General features: G+C 33.8%; 1 protein-coding gene across 2 annotated transcripts; it reads right to left on the bottom strand.

Moving 5' to 3' along the window:
• Nucleotides 1-10,095: 10,095 nt before the first annotated feature.
• Nucleotides 10,096-16,925, bottom strand: LOC114260426 (uncharacterized). Of its 2 annotated transcripts, XM_028200644.2 has the most exons (6): nucleotides 16,227-16,925; nucleotides 16,036-16,112; nucleotides 15,880-15,916; nucleotides 15,654-15,762; nucleotides 14,695-15,302; nucleotides 10,096-10,446 (listed from the first exon to the last, which is right to left on the bottom strand). In XM_028200644.2, exons 1-5 carry the CDS (start codon nucleotides 16,471-16,473, stop codon nucleotides 14,723-14,725), a joined length of 1,050 nt encoding a protein of 349 aa, XP_028056445.2. In that variant the 5' UTR covers nucleotides 16,474-16,925; the 3' UTR covers nucleotides 10,096-10,446; nucleotides 14,695-14,722. The 2 variants fall into 2 exon arrangements, with proteins under 2 accessions (XP_028056445.2, XP_028056375.2); XM_028200574.2 differs by lacking the exon at nucleotides 10,096-10,446 and having other exon boundaries at nucleotides 14,411-15,302.
• Between the last annotated feature and the right edge of the window lie 1,361 nt (nucleotides 16,926-18,286).

Genomic DNA, 18,286 nt, shown 5'->3' with positions numbered 1-18,286 from the left:
AAAAACAACGTTGTGTGGGGATGAAAAATTTATTGGTGATGAAATATTTTCGTCTCCTTCAACTTAACCTTATGAGACGAAAATATATTCGTCGCACAATCACTCAAAATGCAACACGACACATGGAGAATTTATTAACGACGAAATATTTTCGTCTCCCATAACATATCCTTCCGAGACAAAAATATATTTGTCGCCTAATTAACAGAAAGATAAAATGAGCATGAAGAGTTTATTGGTGACGAAATATTTTTGTCTCCCATAACTTATCCTTCCCAGCCAAAAAATATATTTGTCACCAAATAAATAAGAAAATGAAACGACATCGTCTAATAAGTTTCGAATTTATTGGTGACGAATTCCTTTTGTCGCAAAAAACTTTAAAATTTGTGACAAAAATGTTCGTCTCCAATGAGCTAAAATAATTGGCGCCAACAAGAAAAAAAATTGGAGCCTCTTTTTTTTTCTGATGAATTTATTTTTTCGTCTCCTACAGTTTTGAGAAGAATTAAAAGAAACGACAAAAGTAATATTTGGTCATGTTTGGGTTACATTCTAAAACGAAAATAAATTTTATCACCAAATTTTAAAAATTAATTATTGAAAACTCCATACTAAACAAGATAATGTTTTCTATTAATTTTGAAAATTACAAATTTTTTATTATTTGTTTCTCTGTATTTTTTCTCACAAAAAAATAGCTACATTAATTATCTTTTCTTTTTTTTTTTTTTTTTGTGGAGAGAGGTTTTGACCTTTGATTTTTCTGAAATAGGTGTTCTAGACGGAAAGGGTAGAGTTGGTTCAGACAATGAGAAAAAGTGCTTGCGTACATAGGGTGCCTTATTGGATAATAGCTTCAATGTTGGCATGCACGAAGGGCTTAAGTGTGAGACAGAAGAGAGGGGCTTTTGCGCGAAATAGAAGAAATGGTTTATAGAGTGTCTTCTTGAGTCACGACTTCAATACTTGTGAGAGAGGAGTAGACTCAAGTGCGAGAGAGAAATGAGGGTTTGTAGAAAGTGTCTTCTTGGGTCACGACTTCAAGGTCCGTGTACATGAAAATGAGTGATAAGCGTTAGAGTGTATCTCTTGGGGTCACAGTTTCAATGCTTCGAAACACAAAACCATGGCATTTTAATAAAGAGAAATGATTAGTGATAAAATATTTTTGTATCCTTCAATACCAGAACAAAGAATTTATTATTGGTGATGAAATATTTTTGTCTTCCACAACTTAACTTTAAGAGATGAAAAATGTATTCGTCACGCAATCAATTAGAATTTATTAGTGACGAAATATTTTCGTCTCCCATAACTTATTCTTCTGAAACAAAAATATATTTGTCGCCTATTTAATAGAAAGATGAAATGACATTGTCTGCATGATGGAGTGTTTATTGATGACGAAATATTTTCGTCTTCCATAACTTATCCTTCCCAGACAAAAATATATTTGTCGCCTAATAAATGGAAATATGCAACGACATCGTTTAATAGGTATGGAATTTATTGGCGACGAATTACGTTCGTCACAAAAAAAATTATATTTTGTGACAAAAAATGTTTGTCTCCAATGAGTTAAAATAATTCGCGCCAATGCAAATGAAATTGGCGCCTCATTTTTGCACACAAAATTTTATTTTCGTCACCTATGCTTTTGAGAAAAATTAAAACAAACGACAAAATTAATATTTCGTCATCTTTGGCTTAAATTTTAAGACATAAAAAAATTCGTCACCAAATTTTGTCACAATAGCTTAGATTTCTTGTATTTTTTATTGATTTTAAGCATTTGGTGACGAAATTTGGTTTTCCTCTCTAAAAATAATACATTTGGAGACGAAATTATTTCCTCTCTAAATTTTTTTACAATGGTGACGACAAATTTCATCTCCAAAATGGCGCCAAATCTTCCACCAAATTTTTCAAGGGCGGGAAATTGTTTTGTGACGAAAAATAAAATTTAGAGACGAATAAAATTTTCATCACCTATTGTTTTATTTGATTTTAAGCATTTGGTGACGAAATTTGGTTTTCGTCTCTAAAAATAGTACAATTGGAGGCGAAATCTTATTTTCATCACTAAAACATGTATATTTGGAGACGAACTATTTTTTCGTCACGCGTTTTTGTCACCATAGACCTTTTTTGTTGTAGGAAATGTTGTGGTTAAAGCGGTTTCTCCAAAAATTAGGTCCACAGCAAGAAGAATACAAGGTACATTGTGATAGTCAGAGTGCATTTGATCTGAGCAAGAATTCCATGAACCATTCACGTACAAAGCACATTGATGTCCGGTATCATTGGATACGAGAAGTGATGGAAAAGCAGCTAATGAAACTGGTGAAGATTCACACGGACAAGAATCCTTCTAACATGATGACCAAGGTTGTCACCAGAGACAAAGTAAAAATTTGCAAAAATCTGACCGGGATGGACTTCAAGTGAGAAGTCAGTTATCTATATGGACGTGGAGGGAGAGAATTGTTAGCTTCAACCCACATTGAGGAGTTAATGAAGGTTGGCTCCAAGTTAAGAAGTAGGAAGGAAGAAGGAAGACACTACTACAAAAACAAATAAAGATCACACTTTTTTTGTGTGACCTATGTTATTTAATCACACTTTTTAAGTTTTGTCAAAGTGTGATCTTTGGCAGGTGGCAGACCATGCTCAATAACTTTTTCTTGACTTTGTTTCCCTTTCTTTTCTGTGTAAATTGAGGTTACGAGGAAAGGAACAAAAATAACACAGAGTGAGGCAACACAGAGAGTGTGTGAGCAACAAACACAGAGTGTATAATCTGTGTAAGAAAGTGAATTTTATAGAAGGTTGTGAGATGTGAGTTGTAATCTCCCTCCAGGATAATTCTATAGTGAGAAATATCTGTCCGTTGACGTAGACTATTACCGAACCACGTAAATTTCTTGTGTCTCATTTCTGTGTGTGGTTGATTTCTAAATGTGCCTAATCCTAACAATTTTGAGTTTCTCTGTGTATCTTCTTCTAAAGAAAATAGAGAAGATGTTTGATCTATATCCAATACACAGAATAGAAGCTACAGCAGTCCTTTTATACAAGTGTAATACAGATTTAACCTGACTTGTAACTATCTAACCATCTTAAGTTACTTGTTCTAACAATATAACAGCTTTGATTAATATCTCTAACAAACTAACTAATCTCTAACAAACTAACTAATTATCCATGTGCAGGTACAGCAGTTAATAGCTGAGCTGGTTGAGCTTCTTGAACTCTTTGATCTTGAGACTTAGCTGGAGGCTTAGCAGCAGCAATAGATTGATCTGGAGGCTTAGCAGCAGTAGCAGAATCTTTATCAGTCCCCTTCAAACTCATAGGACTGGGAAGGACTAAGAGTTTGCTTTGAAGATATTGAAAGCGAGCCACTGAGAGAGGTTTAGTGAATATATCTGCGATTTGATCAGTAGTCGGAATATAAGCAATGTGGAGAGTTTTAGCAGCAACCTTTTCTTGAACAAAATGATAGTCCACCTCAATATGCTTTGTACGGGCATGAAAAACTGGATTATGTGCCATTGCAATGGCAGAAAGGTTATCACACCATAGAGTAGGAACAGGAGCAGAAACATGGAGCTCAGTGAGGAGCATGCTAAGCCAACAGAGTTCGGCTGAAGTTTGAGCTAAAGCTCTGTATTCGGCTTCGGAGGAAGATCTGGACACAGTAGGCTGCTTCTTTGCAGTCCAAGAAATAAGATTGGGACCAAGGTAAATGCAGTATCCAGTTGTAGACCTTCTGTCAAAAGGATTACCTGCCCAATCTGAATCAGAGTAGGCATTAAGAAGAAGAGGACCAGGAGAGAAATGCAGGCCATGAGTTAAAGTACCTTTCACATATCTGAGTAGCCTTTTCACAGCAGCAAAGTGACAATTTAAGGGAGATTGCATGAATTGACAAGCAGTGTTGACTGCAAAAGCCAAATCTGGTCGAGTGATAGTGAGATATTGAAGAGCACCTACCAAGCTTCGATAAAGAGAAGGGTGAGCAAAGGGTAGAACATCTTCAGAAGAAGAAATGGAACCTTTAGCAGCCATAGGAGAAGAATAAGGTTTGCAATTTTGCATGCCAGCTTTGGCCAAAACTTCTGAGGCATATTTGGATTGAGAAAGAACATAACTTGAGGAAGACATGAGGACAGAAATGCCTAGAAAGTAATTAATAAAACCAAGTTCCTTCATGGAGAATGTGGCATGCATTTGTTGAATGAGAGTGTGAATGTACTGAGGATCACTACCTGTGAGGAGAATATCATCTACATAGATGAGAAGAATAGTGATGGAAGTGGAGGTCTTGTGCACAAACAATGAAGAATCACAGTGACTAGTAACAAAATTTTGAGAGAGAAGAAAGGTAGAAAATGTAGAAAACCAAGCTCTAGGGGCTTGTTTTAAACCATAGAGAGCTTTATGTAACTTGCAGACAAGAGAAGGTTGAGTGGAATGAATAAAACCTTGTGGTTGAGTCATATACACCTCTTCCTCTAGAACACCATGTAAGAAGGCATTGGAAATATCAAGTTGTTTAATGGACCAATTATAGTGAAGAGCAAGACAAAGAAGAACTCTGATAGTGGGCTGCTTGGCCACAGGACTAAAGGTTTCAAAATAGTCCACACCCTCTGTTTGAAGAAAACCTTTGGCTACAAGCCGAGCCTTGTGTCTAGCTATTGTGCCATCTGAATTTTTCTTGATTCTGTAAACCCATTTGCACCCTATAGCCTGTTTACCAGGAGAAAGAGACACCAAAGACCAAGTGCTCTGTCGTTGGAGAGCTGCATATTCATCTAACATAGCATGTTGCCAAGCTGGAGAAGCAGCAGCCTCTTGGTAGGATTGAGGTTCAACAGTAGCAGCAGAGTTAGTAGTAGAAGCAGCAGTGAAACAAGTGAGATTTTTAGCTTTAGATCTGGTAAGCATAGGATGAGTGGGAAGACAAGGAAGATCAATTGTGATAGAAGAGATAGGAATTTGAGATGTAGAAGAAGGAATGGATGAATCAGAATGAGTGGAAATAGAGTTAGGCAGAGGCAGAACAGAAGACTGTGGATGAACAGAAACAGATGAAAAATGAGGCAGAGCAGGTGATGGCAGATGAGGTGACTGCTGAGAGACAGAACAAGGGATTTGCTGCTGCTGCTGATAGACAGAACAAGGAGGATTTTGCTGAGAAATAGAAATAGGAGTAGAAGAAGATGAAGGTAAAGCAGAGATATTAGGAAATTCTGAATCAGAAGAAGAATGGGCTATAGAAGGCAATGAAGCAGACTGCTGGTCTGGAGAAGCATGCCAAAAGAAATCAATCAAAGTAGGAGAGATTGTAGAAGAAGGTTGAGATGACAACTGAAAAGGAAAGGATAATTCATCAAAGACAACATGTCTAGAAATATACACTTTCCCAGTTTTAGGGTCAAGACATCTATATCCTTTGATAGAAGGTTGATAACCAATAAACACACAAGGGATAGACTTGGTTTGAAGTTTATGTGATGTATAAGGCTTAAGCCAAGGATAACATCTACAACCAAAAGTCCTCAACAGCTGGTAATCAGGCTTTTGATTGAATAATACTTCATAAGGAGTGAGATTATTCAATTTAAGAGTAGGATGCCTATTAACAAGAAAGACAGCTGTAGCAAGAGCATCAAACCAATAAACCAAAGGCAAAGAGGAGTGATGCATGAGAGTGATAGTGGTTTCTATGAGATGCCTATGCTTTCTCTCAGCAACACCATTTTGAGAGGGAGTGTGAGGACAAGACAATTGATGTTCAATTCCTTTTTGTTTAAGAAAATCTTGAAAAGCATTACTAAGATATTCACCCCCATTGTCACTCCTTAATATCTGAAGTTTAGTGGCAAATTGAGTTTCAACAAAAGCTTTGAATTCAAGAAACTTAGCAAACACTTCACTTTTATAATGGAGAGGAAAAAGCCAAGTAAATTTACTAAAATCATCAATGAAGAGTACATAATATTTAAAACTAGAAACAGAAGCTGAAAAGGGGCCCCAGACATCAGAATGAATAAGGGCCAAAGGTTTATTGACAGTTGTATTAGACAAAGAAAAAGGCAACCTATGGCTCTTGGAAACACAACAATGTTCACAAAGTGGAGAGCCTTTATTTCCTAAAACAGAAGACTTAGAAACTAAGTGATGCTGAGTTAAGATGTGATGCAACTTCTTGGAAGAAGGATGTCCAAGTCGAAAATGCCAAATGGATGTGGTGGCAGGTGATGCAGCAGTAGCAGGAGAACAAGAAAGGCAGAGTGGTCTTGAAACATCAGCAGAAAATGAAGACACAGGAGTAGGTAGAGAAGATGGCACAACAGCAGCAGGTGAAGACGAGATGAGAGGATAAAGTCCATGAGAATAGAAGCCTTTATACAGAACCTGCTGTGTAGCCTTGTCCTGAATAAGAAAGGAATGTTCATCAAAGGTAACAGTACAATGGTTATCTTTAGTTAGTTGATGAACGGAAAGCAAATTGGAAGAAAGAGTAGGAACATAAAGCATTTTGTTAAGATGAAAGGGAAAGGAAGGTGTAGGAAGTAGGCCTTTACCAGTATGAGCAATAGGAAGAGTGGATCCATCACCAATGGCTACTTGTTCATGTCCTTGATAAGGTTGATAGCAGGAGAGATGATTAAGATCATTAGTCACATGATTAGTAGCTCAAGAGTCTAAAAACCAGTTGACATCAGTGCTAGAGGATGGAGCAGATGCTATATATGCTTTAGAGTGATTTGAATGTTGTGAGGGCAGAAAACTAGGAGGTTGATCATTCTGATCATTCTGAAAAGCTGTGTCCAACCTGTGCCAACAATTTATGGCAATATGATTGGACTTGCCACAGATTTGACAGATTACTGTGGAAGGAGGAGAGGAACTACGTGCAGGAGTATAACTGTTGCTATTGTAGCTGTTATAGCCTGGTTTACCCCTCTGAAAAGTGCTAAAGCTAGTACCTCTAGTACCGCTCTGAGAATAACCATAGTGGTGAGCTGGACCTCCTCGAAACCTGCCTCCATCGCGGCCTCTGAAATAACCGCGGCCTCTGAAATTGCCTCTATGTCCTCCTCTGTTAGAAAAATGACCTCTGTGGGTGTTATAAGCAAACAATCCTGGAGTTTCAGCAGCTTGTACATGCTTAAGAGAAGCCTCTACATGAATAGATTCAGAACACAGTAGAGAGCACAGTTGCTCTAAAGAGATAGGACCAGATCTAGCACGTACAGTAGTCTTTAATGCATTGTATTCATCAGGCAAACCATTCAAAATTAGAAGAATAAGATCTTCATCCTCAACAGGAGAAGATACTAAAGCAAGTTGATCAGCAATGACTTTGAAGTGATTCAAATAGTCTTCCATTGTGCCTCCTTTCTTAGTGATCTTACTCAATTTAGTCTTTAACTGATGTATATGAGACCTAGAAAGAGAGGTAAATCGTGTGGCCAGAGTAGTCCAAACTTCATGACTTGATTGACAATGAATTACAGTAGTGAAAATAGAGGGAGATAGTGTAGCAGTGATACAACTCAGTAGATGTGCATCAATAGTATTCCACTGAGTATAAGCTGGATTCAAGACTTGAAGATTCTGTGAATCAGGCACAGTGGATGGAGGACATACCTCAGATCCATCCACATAACGAAGAAGATTGGTGGCCTTCAAAATGTTTTGAAGTTGATTTTTCCACACTATGTAATTTGAAGAATCAAGTTTTGTAGTAACAAATGCACTGAGATTGGAGATTAACAAGGTCAGATTTGAAGGTAATGATGAAGACACAGAAGAAGAAGAAGAAGATGAAGCTGCAGCAATGGTGGAAGCCATTGATGAACTCTTTAGATGCTCGTGAGAGCCAAGTTGCTCTGATACCATAAAGAAAATAGAGAAGATGTTTGATCTATATCCAATACACAGAATAGAAGCTACAGCAGTCCTTTTATACAAGTGTAATACAGATTTAACCTGACTTGTAACTATCTAACCATCTTGAGTTACTTGTTCTAACAATATAACAGCTTTGATTAATATCTCTAACAAACTAACTAATCTCTAACAAACTAACTAATTATCCATGTGCAGGTACAGCAGTTAATAGCTGAGCTGGTTGAGCTTCTTGAACTCTTTGATCTTGAGACTTAGCTGGAGGCTTAGCAGCAGCAATAGATTGATCTGGAGGCTTAGCAGCAGTAGCAGAATCTTTATCATTCTTCTTCTTCTTCTTCCCTTTTTTTTTTTTTCAGTAATAAAATGTTACTTGCCAAACAAAACGCAAAGGACTCACAGATTTTGCAAAGGACTGAATGTGACACAAATTTAAGCCATGTTTGGGATCTAAATATATGATTTATATGATAGAAATAAAATTTAACAATGTGCGGCCTTTTAGCTCAGCTGGTTACCAGTCCTCCATTATGATTTCATTTTTTATTTTTTATTTTTTTATTTTTTGCTTTTGTTACCAGTCCCCCATTATGATTTCATTTTTCAGTCCTCCATTATGATTTCATTTCTTTTTTTGGTTTGCTTTTGTTACCAGTCCCCCATTATGATTTCATTTTGCAGTCCGCCATTATGATTTTTTTTTATTTTTTTTTGTAAAAAAATTTCCAACCGTATTTTGTTGTGCTCATTTGGATTGAATTTGTTTAATTAACCAAAATTTTGACATTTAATTGTTAAACTTGGGAATTAAATAAGACAACCCCACCATCAGTAATCCGAGGAAAAAAATGGGAAGAAAAAAACTCTTGTTTTCGCATTGTTTCTGGCTAGTGTTGGGGTTTTCACATTTTTATTCCATGCCTAAATAAAATAAAATAAAAAACTAAAAATTACTCAAAAAAATGTATCCCTTTATAGAAGGAAAGTGAAAAATGACACCTATACTATACTTAAGAAATTTGGAAGTTTCGGCCATATCTCCCTCATTACAATATTGTGCAAGGACATTGAAGAAAAGAAAAAAACATTAGTCTAATAATTTGAGGCTATTTTCTAATCGAAATATACCCATGGCCACGCTTACAACATGCAACACTTTCACTTTTTGAATGATTTTAAAATGTAAATATATATATAAAAAAAAATATTTCAAAGTTTTACTTTCAAAGATTTTTTATCTATCAAATAAGATCCGTGATCAATATAAAATGTTGGAGAAAAATTTGTCGAGTTTCACAAAGCATCTTGTAATATATGTTAGTGAAATTTCACTGTGTTTTTAGGCAAATAAAAATCACATTAATATCTATAGAAACTTCTGGGTATATGGAATTCACTAATATGAATTTCACAAATTATACCCATACGAATGTTCTTAATATTTTAATATAGTTAAATTCTATCTACCTTTTTTTCCTGTGTTATAAATAGAAATGAGGACCTTTAAGAGTTGTCATTGTTATATATAGTACAACTTAGTTGTCCCTATAGTCACTTTACCAATGAATAATCACAAGGACGGATATACCTATGTTTATACTTAAAAATTAAATATATAAATAAAAGTATATTACAAATAATCCCTTTAAAATTTATTTAAAATATGAGTTGTCCCATAAAATTTTAAAAGTTACTTTGATGCTCGAGTAGTTATAGTTTGATACTATTTGCACTTCCTCTTCTTTATTAATAGATTCTCATATGATGTATATGTCTATTTTATTAATAAAGTTTCCTTTATTTTGCTGATATATTTTATTTTTTTAAATACATCATGTCTCTTCAAATTTTTTATCGCATAACGAATTACCACTTTTATTAATAAATCATTAAGTCAATTAAATTTGTTAATGATATCATAAATATATTTCAATTAATAATTTTGATAATTTTGTTGTTGCATATAAGAGTAGTTAGAAATTTTATTTTTTTAGTTAAATCTATTAAATAATTTTTTTATAGGAGTATTTATAATTTTCAAAAGTAGGGAGACTAATTCATATTTTAATAAATCTCAAAAACTGTATACATGTCCATACATGTATAATATATATATTCTCCCAGGTGAGCAGGCAGAGGAAATATGGTTGTCTTCATATTTTAGGGTTTCTTTTCTTTTTCTTTCTTCTTCAATTTTTTTTTTTTTTTTTTTTTCTTCATGTCAAACTGAGATGGTATGCTTTGTTTTGTAGGGTTTGGACAGTGACAACGGAAGATATGAACAAGATACGGCTGTTGCCGGCAGTCACCACCGAGCTATGCCGATCAACCGGTGGTGACTGATCACCACCAGCTTCGCTCACTGGGGAGATCCTATGAGTCCACCGGAGTCGAATCAGAACCGTCCGATGATACTGATGTTATTAGGGTTGAAGCTCATGATAACATCAAAGAGCCGAAAGCTAAGCTCTGCTGACGAAGTACCATTTGTATCAGATTCTTCTTTCACAAGTGAGCCTGGATTTCAGTTCAAAAAAAAAAAAGTGAGCCTGGATTTCTTTTTTTGGATATGTTTAAAAAAAAAAAAAAAAAGCGAGCATGGTTTTCATTCAAGCTGTGATGCATTAATGAATTTTTTCTTTTAAGTACAAATAGGATAATCAAATCACATCAATAAAAATGGTTCAAGATAAAAGCATAGCTTAACAAGAAGGAAAATGATATATAAATTTACTTTTTAGATTTATTTTCAAGATTTAATGATGGGTAAGTGATATAATTGGTTGATAATTAGAGAATATATGAAAGCAAGTGTTATCTTTAATATCCTAATTGATTGTCACATCACTGAATTTAAAAATTAAGTTTAATTTTTGATCATGAATATCGATGCTCAAAGAAGAATATCCCAACAAGGTTAGCAAACTCAACAAGCCAATCAAAAGCAAAATTCAAGCCAAGATGGCAAGACCATGATCGTTTCTCCATCGTAGACGTAGGCATTTCACCGAATTACGTATATCTTGTATTTGTGTGTGTACACTATAACAAAATGCACATTAGGCGACTAAATTTTTAGTCATCAAAAGTACAATTTTTAGTCGCCAAATGCTTTACCCGACTAAATATTTTGGTCGCTAGACTGGTCGCAGAAAACTTGTCGGGGAAGGTACTGGCGACTAAATATTTTTTAGTCGTCAAAAGTCCTATAAATGGCGACTAATTTTTTTAGTCGCCTAAAATAAAATTTTAGTCACCAAAAATCTTATTTTCTGCTACTAAAACTTTGGTCGCCAAAACTTGAAGTATCCATGGCGACCAAAGTTTTAGTCGCCAAAGGGTTTTTTTTCATCTTTTTATTTTTTTATTTTTTTCATTTTATTTTTTTTAGCTACTAAATTCTTAGTCACCTAAAGTCTGCTTTTATTAGTAGCCAAAAGTTTTTCTCCATTTTATTTTTATTTTTAGCTATCAAATACTTCGTCGCCTAAAGTCTGCTTTTATTTTTATTGTTATTATTTATTATGTGAGTGAAATCAAGTTCTTGCATAACATTTTCGCTAATCAAAAAATATTGATTTTGTAGAATTCTTGCGAGTGATGGATCTTGGATTCAATTTCTAGAGTTGGAAGATAAACTCAAAAGTCACTTCCAAGCTGAAGAGGTACTGATTCTCTCCATATATATTCTTTGTATACTCTGAAACCTATTAAGCAAAATATGAATCGAGCTCAGCAACGGTTCAATTGGCGTTTTTTTTTCTAATCCGTATGATAAATTAATTACAAATATAATGAAAATTATATCAAATAAATTAATTACAAATATAATGAGAATTATATCAAACTGAACATTCAATCAACTATGAAAGAAAATTTGACACATAGGATAGGATAGACCATAGCTCTCTCTCTCTCTCTCTCTCTCTCTCTCTCTCCTGCATATGCATGGGAGTCTATGAAGCACATGTACAGGTACGAATACAAGTACTGGTATGATATAAGTATGTCAATACAGTAAAATACAAAAAAAGTTAAGGTACGGGTACGGCTTGGCACGCCTTAAAAAAAATATTCATTTTAAATTTAGAATAATGCAAAAATTGATTAAATGGTTTAATTTATTAAGATCTAATCTGCAATTAACATTTAATGTCAAAAATAACGATGTAAACTAAAATTAAATATCATTATATTAAATAACTTGCAAACCATAACTTGATTTTAAAATCATGTTAAGTATAAAATTAAAAATAATAAAGAAGTATAGTAAAAGAAATTTTATCTCTATAGTAGAAGAAAATATTATTTCGATTGAGATACAATGCGGTTTAGGTATATACTAGGTACGTCAAAAATTAAGAAAAAAAACTTTGGGTACATATTTCGTGTACCCGGTATGTATATAAAAGTATCATACGAAATATTATACACCGATAAATATCTACTACAAATATAACATATTTGTCAAAATCCCCATATGTCATAGATGGGAGTTAACGTTTTAGCACAGTGACCAAAAATTGCTTATAAACTTTTATTTGATGGAGATTAATTGTTTAAAAGAATCAAGGAAAAAAAAAATTTAAATCTTGTGAAGGGAAGTTTTAGTGTATTTCCTAACCATCGATATGTGGACAATTGGTTCAGAAAATTCTCGTATTCAAACATCCCCCGATGGGCATACGCCTGGATTTTTTTGAGTAGATTAATAATAAATTGGGGGACCCATATTTTGAAAACTTGGTATCTGGTCCTAAGAACCGTCTAATCTGAGAAATCCATCTCACCATCTACTGGCATAGGTTCTCATTAAAGCCGGGGCAATAGCTTTTTTTTTTTTTTTTTTTTGATTGGCAAAGAGAGATTTCAAGAGCAAACATATTCATTATCATTGCAACTCTTATCCACACAACCAATCCCCAACCTCATGATTTTTAAATTTGGAAGCTAAAAAGAGACAATAGTTACTACATGTACAACCATTTTAATATAAATTAACAAATCTTACTAATTGTTTTTATTAATATAAGGGTCATGAAATCATAAAAATTTGAAATTTGAAATTTGAAATGACACCAACTAAAATAATATGATAGGAATAACTTTTTTATTTTTATTTTTTATGAGGATGATAGGAATAACTTATGTTAGTAAAAATTATTTATATAATTTATAAAAATAATAATAATAATTTGTATAAAATTACTCTATAAATTACCTACTCTTCACTCGACATGCATACTTAAAAAACAAAAAGTGCACATATATGATAGAATAGATCCTATGCAGCCAAATATTGAAACCCTAGAAATAAGAGACACATAAATTTATATATTTTAATGAAGCACTATATGTTCAATGCTTTTAATATCCATTGCCCCCTCTCAAATGAACTCATAAAGCCCAGTTGTAGGCCGATTTACTACAGCTATTGGAGTTGAGATGTCCCATATATTTAGGAATTGGGATCCTTCCCTTGCACTCCCTCTTTGTAAGGCTTTCGGACCCATTTTTAGACCTAATTTTGATAAATCGAATTGTTCATATTTTAAGATTTATTCAGTATATCATGCCTGTAAAAAATCAAGTTGATCGGATATCAGAAAGCATCTATTCGGAAAACTGTTTATTAAATTCTTTAAAAAAATAGTTTTAGTTCGATTTTTCTGAACACGTGTTTTCTGATATTCGATCAATTTGATTTTTTACAGGTATGATATACTGAATAAATCTTAAAATATGAACGGTTCGTATTATCAAAATTGAGCCTACAAGTGGGCCCGAAGACCCTACAAAGAGGGAGTGCAAGGGGAGGATCTGTGCTCTATATCTAGGTCTTCTCGTGCTCCTTTTGTTTACAAAAATAATAATTATATTTATTATTGTATTTATTACGTTATTTCACCTCATACGTGTATTCATTCAACATATATCAAGTCTACATGCGAAATCTATCATATTTAAAAAAGATTAGCCTCTTTCAAGTTCAAAATCTGAACTTGACCATCGTGTTAAAACTCGTGGGGCCTACTATGTGTCCGTTTTATTTATTCAAATTGTTAGATTCATCTATGTATAAAATTCATTGAAAACAATTAAGTTTATGCAATAATCGCAACCTTTTCATTTTATTACATTGGTTTCCAAAAGAATGAACAAGTATGTTTTTTCAAATAGACCATTCATTTTTTATTTTTTTTAAACAAACTCGGTAAAATGAAAATGTTATGATTATTGATTTGGCCTAAGCTTTTAAGAGTGATATATACAGAGAACCTTACAAAATGAACAGTTTAAATCGTTGAAACAAGACACGGGATGAGTCCCACAAGCCCTAACATAATTGTTGAGTTCAGATTTTGAACTTCAGAAAATCCTTGTCCTTAAAAAAATAATAATAATGCAACCTATCATGCCACATGAAAAATTACATAAGAAATGAGATGTTTTGTTGAAATATTTCAATAATATATAGTAATTCTCAAAAAACTTGAAACTCTTTTTTTATTTTTTGTGATTGATGGAACTTAAACCCTTTTGTACTCTCTATTTTCTTTATTCTCCCACTTCTTGCAAATGAACTATAATGGATTGATGATTTCTATCTCTTACTAACATTACTCACCAATGTAAGTGAAGTAACTAGCTAGGTCTAGCAAACAAAAGGGTCAAAGATCAACAACAAAACAAAAGATAAGAGGTGGATAGTACCTATGATGGGTACAAAGATAACTAAGAGAGAAAAAAGGTTAGGACAAGTACCTCAAGATCTCACTTGGAATTGTCTCATTCATATAGTCAGATCCAGAGTACTTGTCCTCGTCTTATTCTCCTTCTTACCACCACCTTCTTTCAACTTACTAATCTTCGAATACAAGGACAACGATAGATCACTCTCATCATCTTCTTCTTCTTCTTCTTCTTCTTCTTCTTCTTCTTGACCTTTCTGGCTCTCCTCAATCCTTGTAGTTAGCCCAATAGATAGATTCAAGTCAAGATCAATATCAGAAGCCTTTCTCTTCACTCCCAGCCGCTCTTGAAGACTCGTTGTGTTCAAATTCAAACTACTAGGGCTATTTGAAAGATTGGTCTCATCTTTTGCTTGCAATTGGATATGAAAAGCTTGTTTTAGATTGACATCATCAATTCTTGGTGGCTCGCGCGAGGACTTAAAGTGATGAAATGATTGTTCATTGAAGAAAGGAATACTTGTCCGGAGATTGCGATTAGCCAAACTGCCATAGTTGCTTCCAAAGATCCTCTCAGCAAATGTGCTATAAAATCCAGGTTTGTTGTTATCAATCGTACTTCGCCCCCTGAAAGGGCTCTCTATCCAATTCTCTTGAGCACTCCAAGAAGCATCTCCATGCCTAGAGAAAAGAGGAAATCTTATTGTGAGATTAGACTCACTAAAATGAAAAACCCCCATGTTTGTTACCATGAAGTCTTTTTTAATTTCTTTTGGAAAATGCTATTCATCCAGATTTTTATAATATTAGGTTTTATATAAAGATTCTAAATACGTGCAATTACACGTAAATTACATATATCAGTTAAGTCTTTGCGCATGTAAGAGTTGAAAATTCCAAGAATTACCCTGTAACCCTTGGCCATTGGGCCACCATGCAGGTTTTAAAAAAGAAATGAAAAAAGAAAAAGAAATGAAAAAAGAAAAAAAAAAGGAAAAGGAAAGCATGAGTCATGTTTGTATTGCTAAATACCTGAAACTAGAGTGAAGCCTTTGTGTAAATCCTTGGAACATGGGGAGCTGGCTCAAATTATAGATATTTCGATCTCCACCGTCCACAAGATGCCTATGATCTGCTAGTACTGTCATGGAGAAGCCAGATTGATGTATCAGGTTTTAAACCCAAAAAAAAAAAAAACCATAATTTTTGGCCACTGAAAACAAAAGGGTGAAAAAGAGAAATTAGCATATTAATTTACCTTGACTGGGGTCATCAATCTTCTTGCTTCTAAACATCTAAGCAACATACCAAAAAAAGAACAAGAAAGATAAAATTATGGTTAGAAAAGGCAAACAACGGTACATACTAAAATGAACAATTCAAGAAAATATGTAGATCTTGTTAATCAAATAACCTGTAAATGACTCTTGACATGAGCGATGTTAAGTCCTTTGATGTTCATCAATTGAAGAACCAATTTTGGTGTTGCTCCTGCACCAAAAGAACACAATAAACCGTCATACACCTCCATTAACTGAGCCAAATTAGGAGGGATCGATTGAAAAAGGCCTAAAAAAACCAACTCAAGTTGTGTCATGAACTCACTGTCTTGTCCACCAAGTCTTTCCACAGCATGAACAAAGCGGTGATGGAGATCAGGCGTCCACCGGAGTCTTGGCATCTTGGATCGAACATAAGGCCTCACCGGTAGCTTCTTTTCGCTCTCTTCAACTGTGCTGTTGCTTGAACTTGCTCCTTCTTTCGCTTTACACGCATTGTTACTCCCATCTTCATCTTCATTTTGGTTTGATGGGCTTGTTTTTGAGCACTCGGTTCCACTGCTTCCCTCCATCTTCCTTTCTAGTTTTTTTTTTTTTTTCCCCTTTGTCTATAGGTCAAGGTCTAAAATTCTAGAGGCAAAAGAGAGAGAAAATTAACACAAATGATTTTCGCTGATGCGGATTTATTAACACTAAAGCAAGATTAATAGATAATTAGGGCTTTCTTGGTAGCTCAAGCATGCTTGACCGAGCTTTATTTCTTCTCTCTCTCTCTCTATTTTCTTCTTCCTCTTCTCTGCTCTGATGTGAAAAAGAAAAGAATATTCTTAGAGAAGAAAAGACCCAATCTTAGGTTGAGAATTCCATGGAGTAGGCTCGGAAAAAAGAGACTGTTTCTATGCATAAGAAATGGGAACTGAAACCCTAGACCTTGAGAAAGAAAGGAATACTCTCTCTCTCTCTCTCTCCTCTCTCTCTCTCTCTCTAGAGGGACGCGTAAACAATTATGCAACTAAATTTGTATGCATCCGATTTGTATATCTCTACATATGTATGCAATACACATGTATGTATGCATCCATGCATGATATTATGAGAAATATGGTTGGATCGTGTGAATTTTTTATTTAATTTTTTTTTTTATCAAAGTAGAATGTTAGCGGGTTAATAGGTTACATTATTGTTAATGGATGTTTAATACTGTTTCATAAGCTCGAATACTAAATTAAACAAATTTATAATTTTGTCTCAAGAAATATGACACGTGCAACTCACATATGTACTTTTCATAAATAAATACACACGCATGTAATTAATTGTTGAATCAAACTAAGATAAAATCTTAAATTTAGACTCGAAATTGAGTCAATAGAAATTATAGGCATTAAAATAATACAAAGATAAAGTATAAAAACTACTAATATAATTTGTTTTTTTTCTTTCTTTCTTTTTTGCAATTTTTTAATGCATGAAAAGCAATTTTCATATAGAAGTTTACACCAATGCTTGCTAATAAAATTATTACAATTTTATCTAATTGTGTGATCGATTTATATGTTCTTAGACTTTTTCAATTTATTAGCCTAATAAGACAATTTTGATCATTCAAAAGACATGATGGGCATTTCAGTAATTTCATCCAATTATGAAAAAAAAATTGAAAATATGGAAGAGCATGGACGAATGTCTTAGAGCATTGACATTTATACCTTCTACCAATTTCAATAGAGCTACAAAGTCCAAGGTCGATTTTTGTTTATGGAATAAGTCCAGAGACTCCAAACAAAGTTCAAAGTAAACCTTTGTTTTTATTTTGTCCCTTCACTTGGAAAACCAAGTTTTGGGACCACTATGTCCTAGCATGCTTGATCAAGAAATAAAATTTAATTCCATTTTTGAATTTCGTCAACATCACACATCTTAAAATAAAAGAGCAGCATCTTAAGGGTTTTCTTTTTCCCTAATTATTCTTTTTTAAACATATTCAAAATATTTTTTGGATTCGAATTCTAACCTTGAACAAATATTTGATGCAATGATGACGTGTGTTGTTACTGATTAATAAAAAAAACGTAAATGAGATTGAGTGGACACCATTTATCTCGCACTAACTAAAACACATAATTCTCACTATCCTAATGTAAAATTTTTCATTGGTTGGTGATATTGTTTCAATTAATGAATTAACCCAATTGGTTGTATACTATATATGTTGGATTTGAGCAATTTCGAAACCTTCAGTTGAAATTTGAGTAAATTGAGGACAAGAATATTCAACAAAAAATGTGCATTCCAAGACTTTCAAGAAATTCAGCTGAATGATTGAAAATTTTAAGAAAAATCCAACATGGCTTAGGGACAACTTCGAGTTCATGAACACAAATT

This window comes from Camellia sinensis, chromosome 3 (genome assembly GCF_055761805.1).
Source record: "Camellia sinensis isolate YWXY chromosome 3, ASM5576180v1, whole genome shotgun sequence".
NCBI lineage: Eukaryota > Viridiplantae > Streptophyta > Magnoliopsida > Ericales > Theaceae > Camellia > Camellia sinensis.
Note: the sequence above shows the minus strand (reverse complement) of the source record. Positions and strands in the feature narration are given on the sequence as shown.

Excerpts from the sequence above, each read along its gene's own strand:
- LOC114260426 (XM_028200644.2), bottom strand. The coding sequence starts at position 16,473 with ATGGAGGGAAGCAGTGGAACCGAGTGCTCAAAAACAAGCCCATCAAAC. Across the intron at positions 16,113-16,226 it reads AAGACTTGGTGGACAAGACA|GAGCAACACCAAAATTGGTT; the intron begins GTGAGTTCATGA and ends CTTTTGGTGCAG. Across the intron at positions 15,763-15,879 it reads GATTGATGACCCCAGTCAAG|TACTAGCAGATCATAGGCAT; the intron begins GTAAATTAATAT and ends TCTCCATGACAG.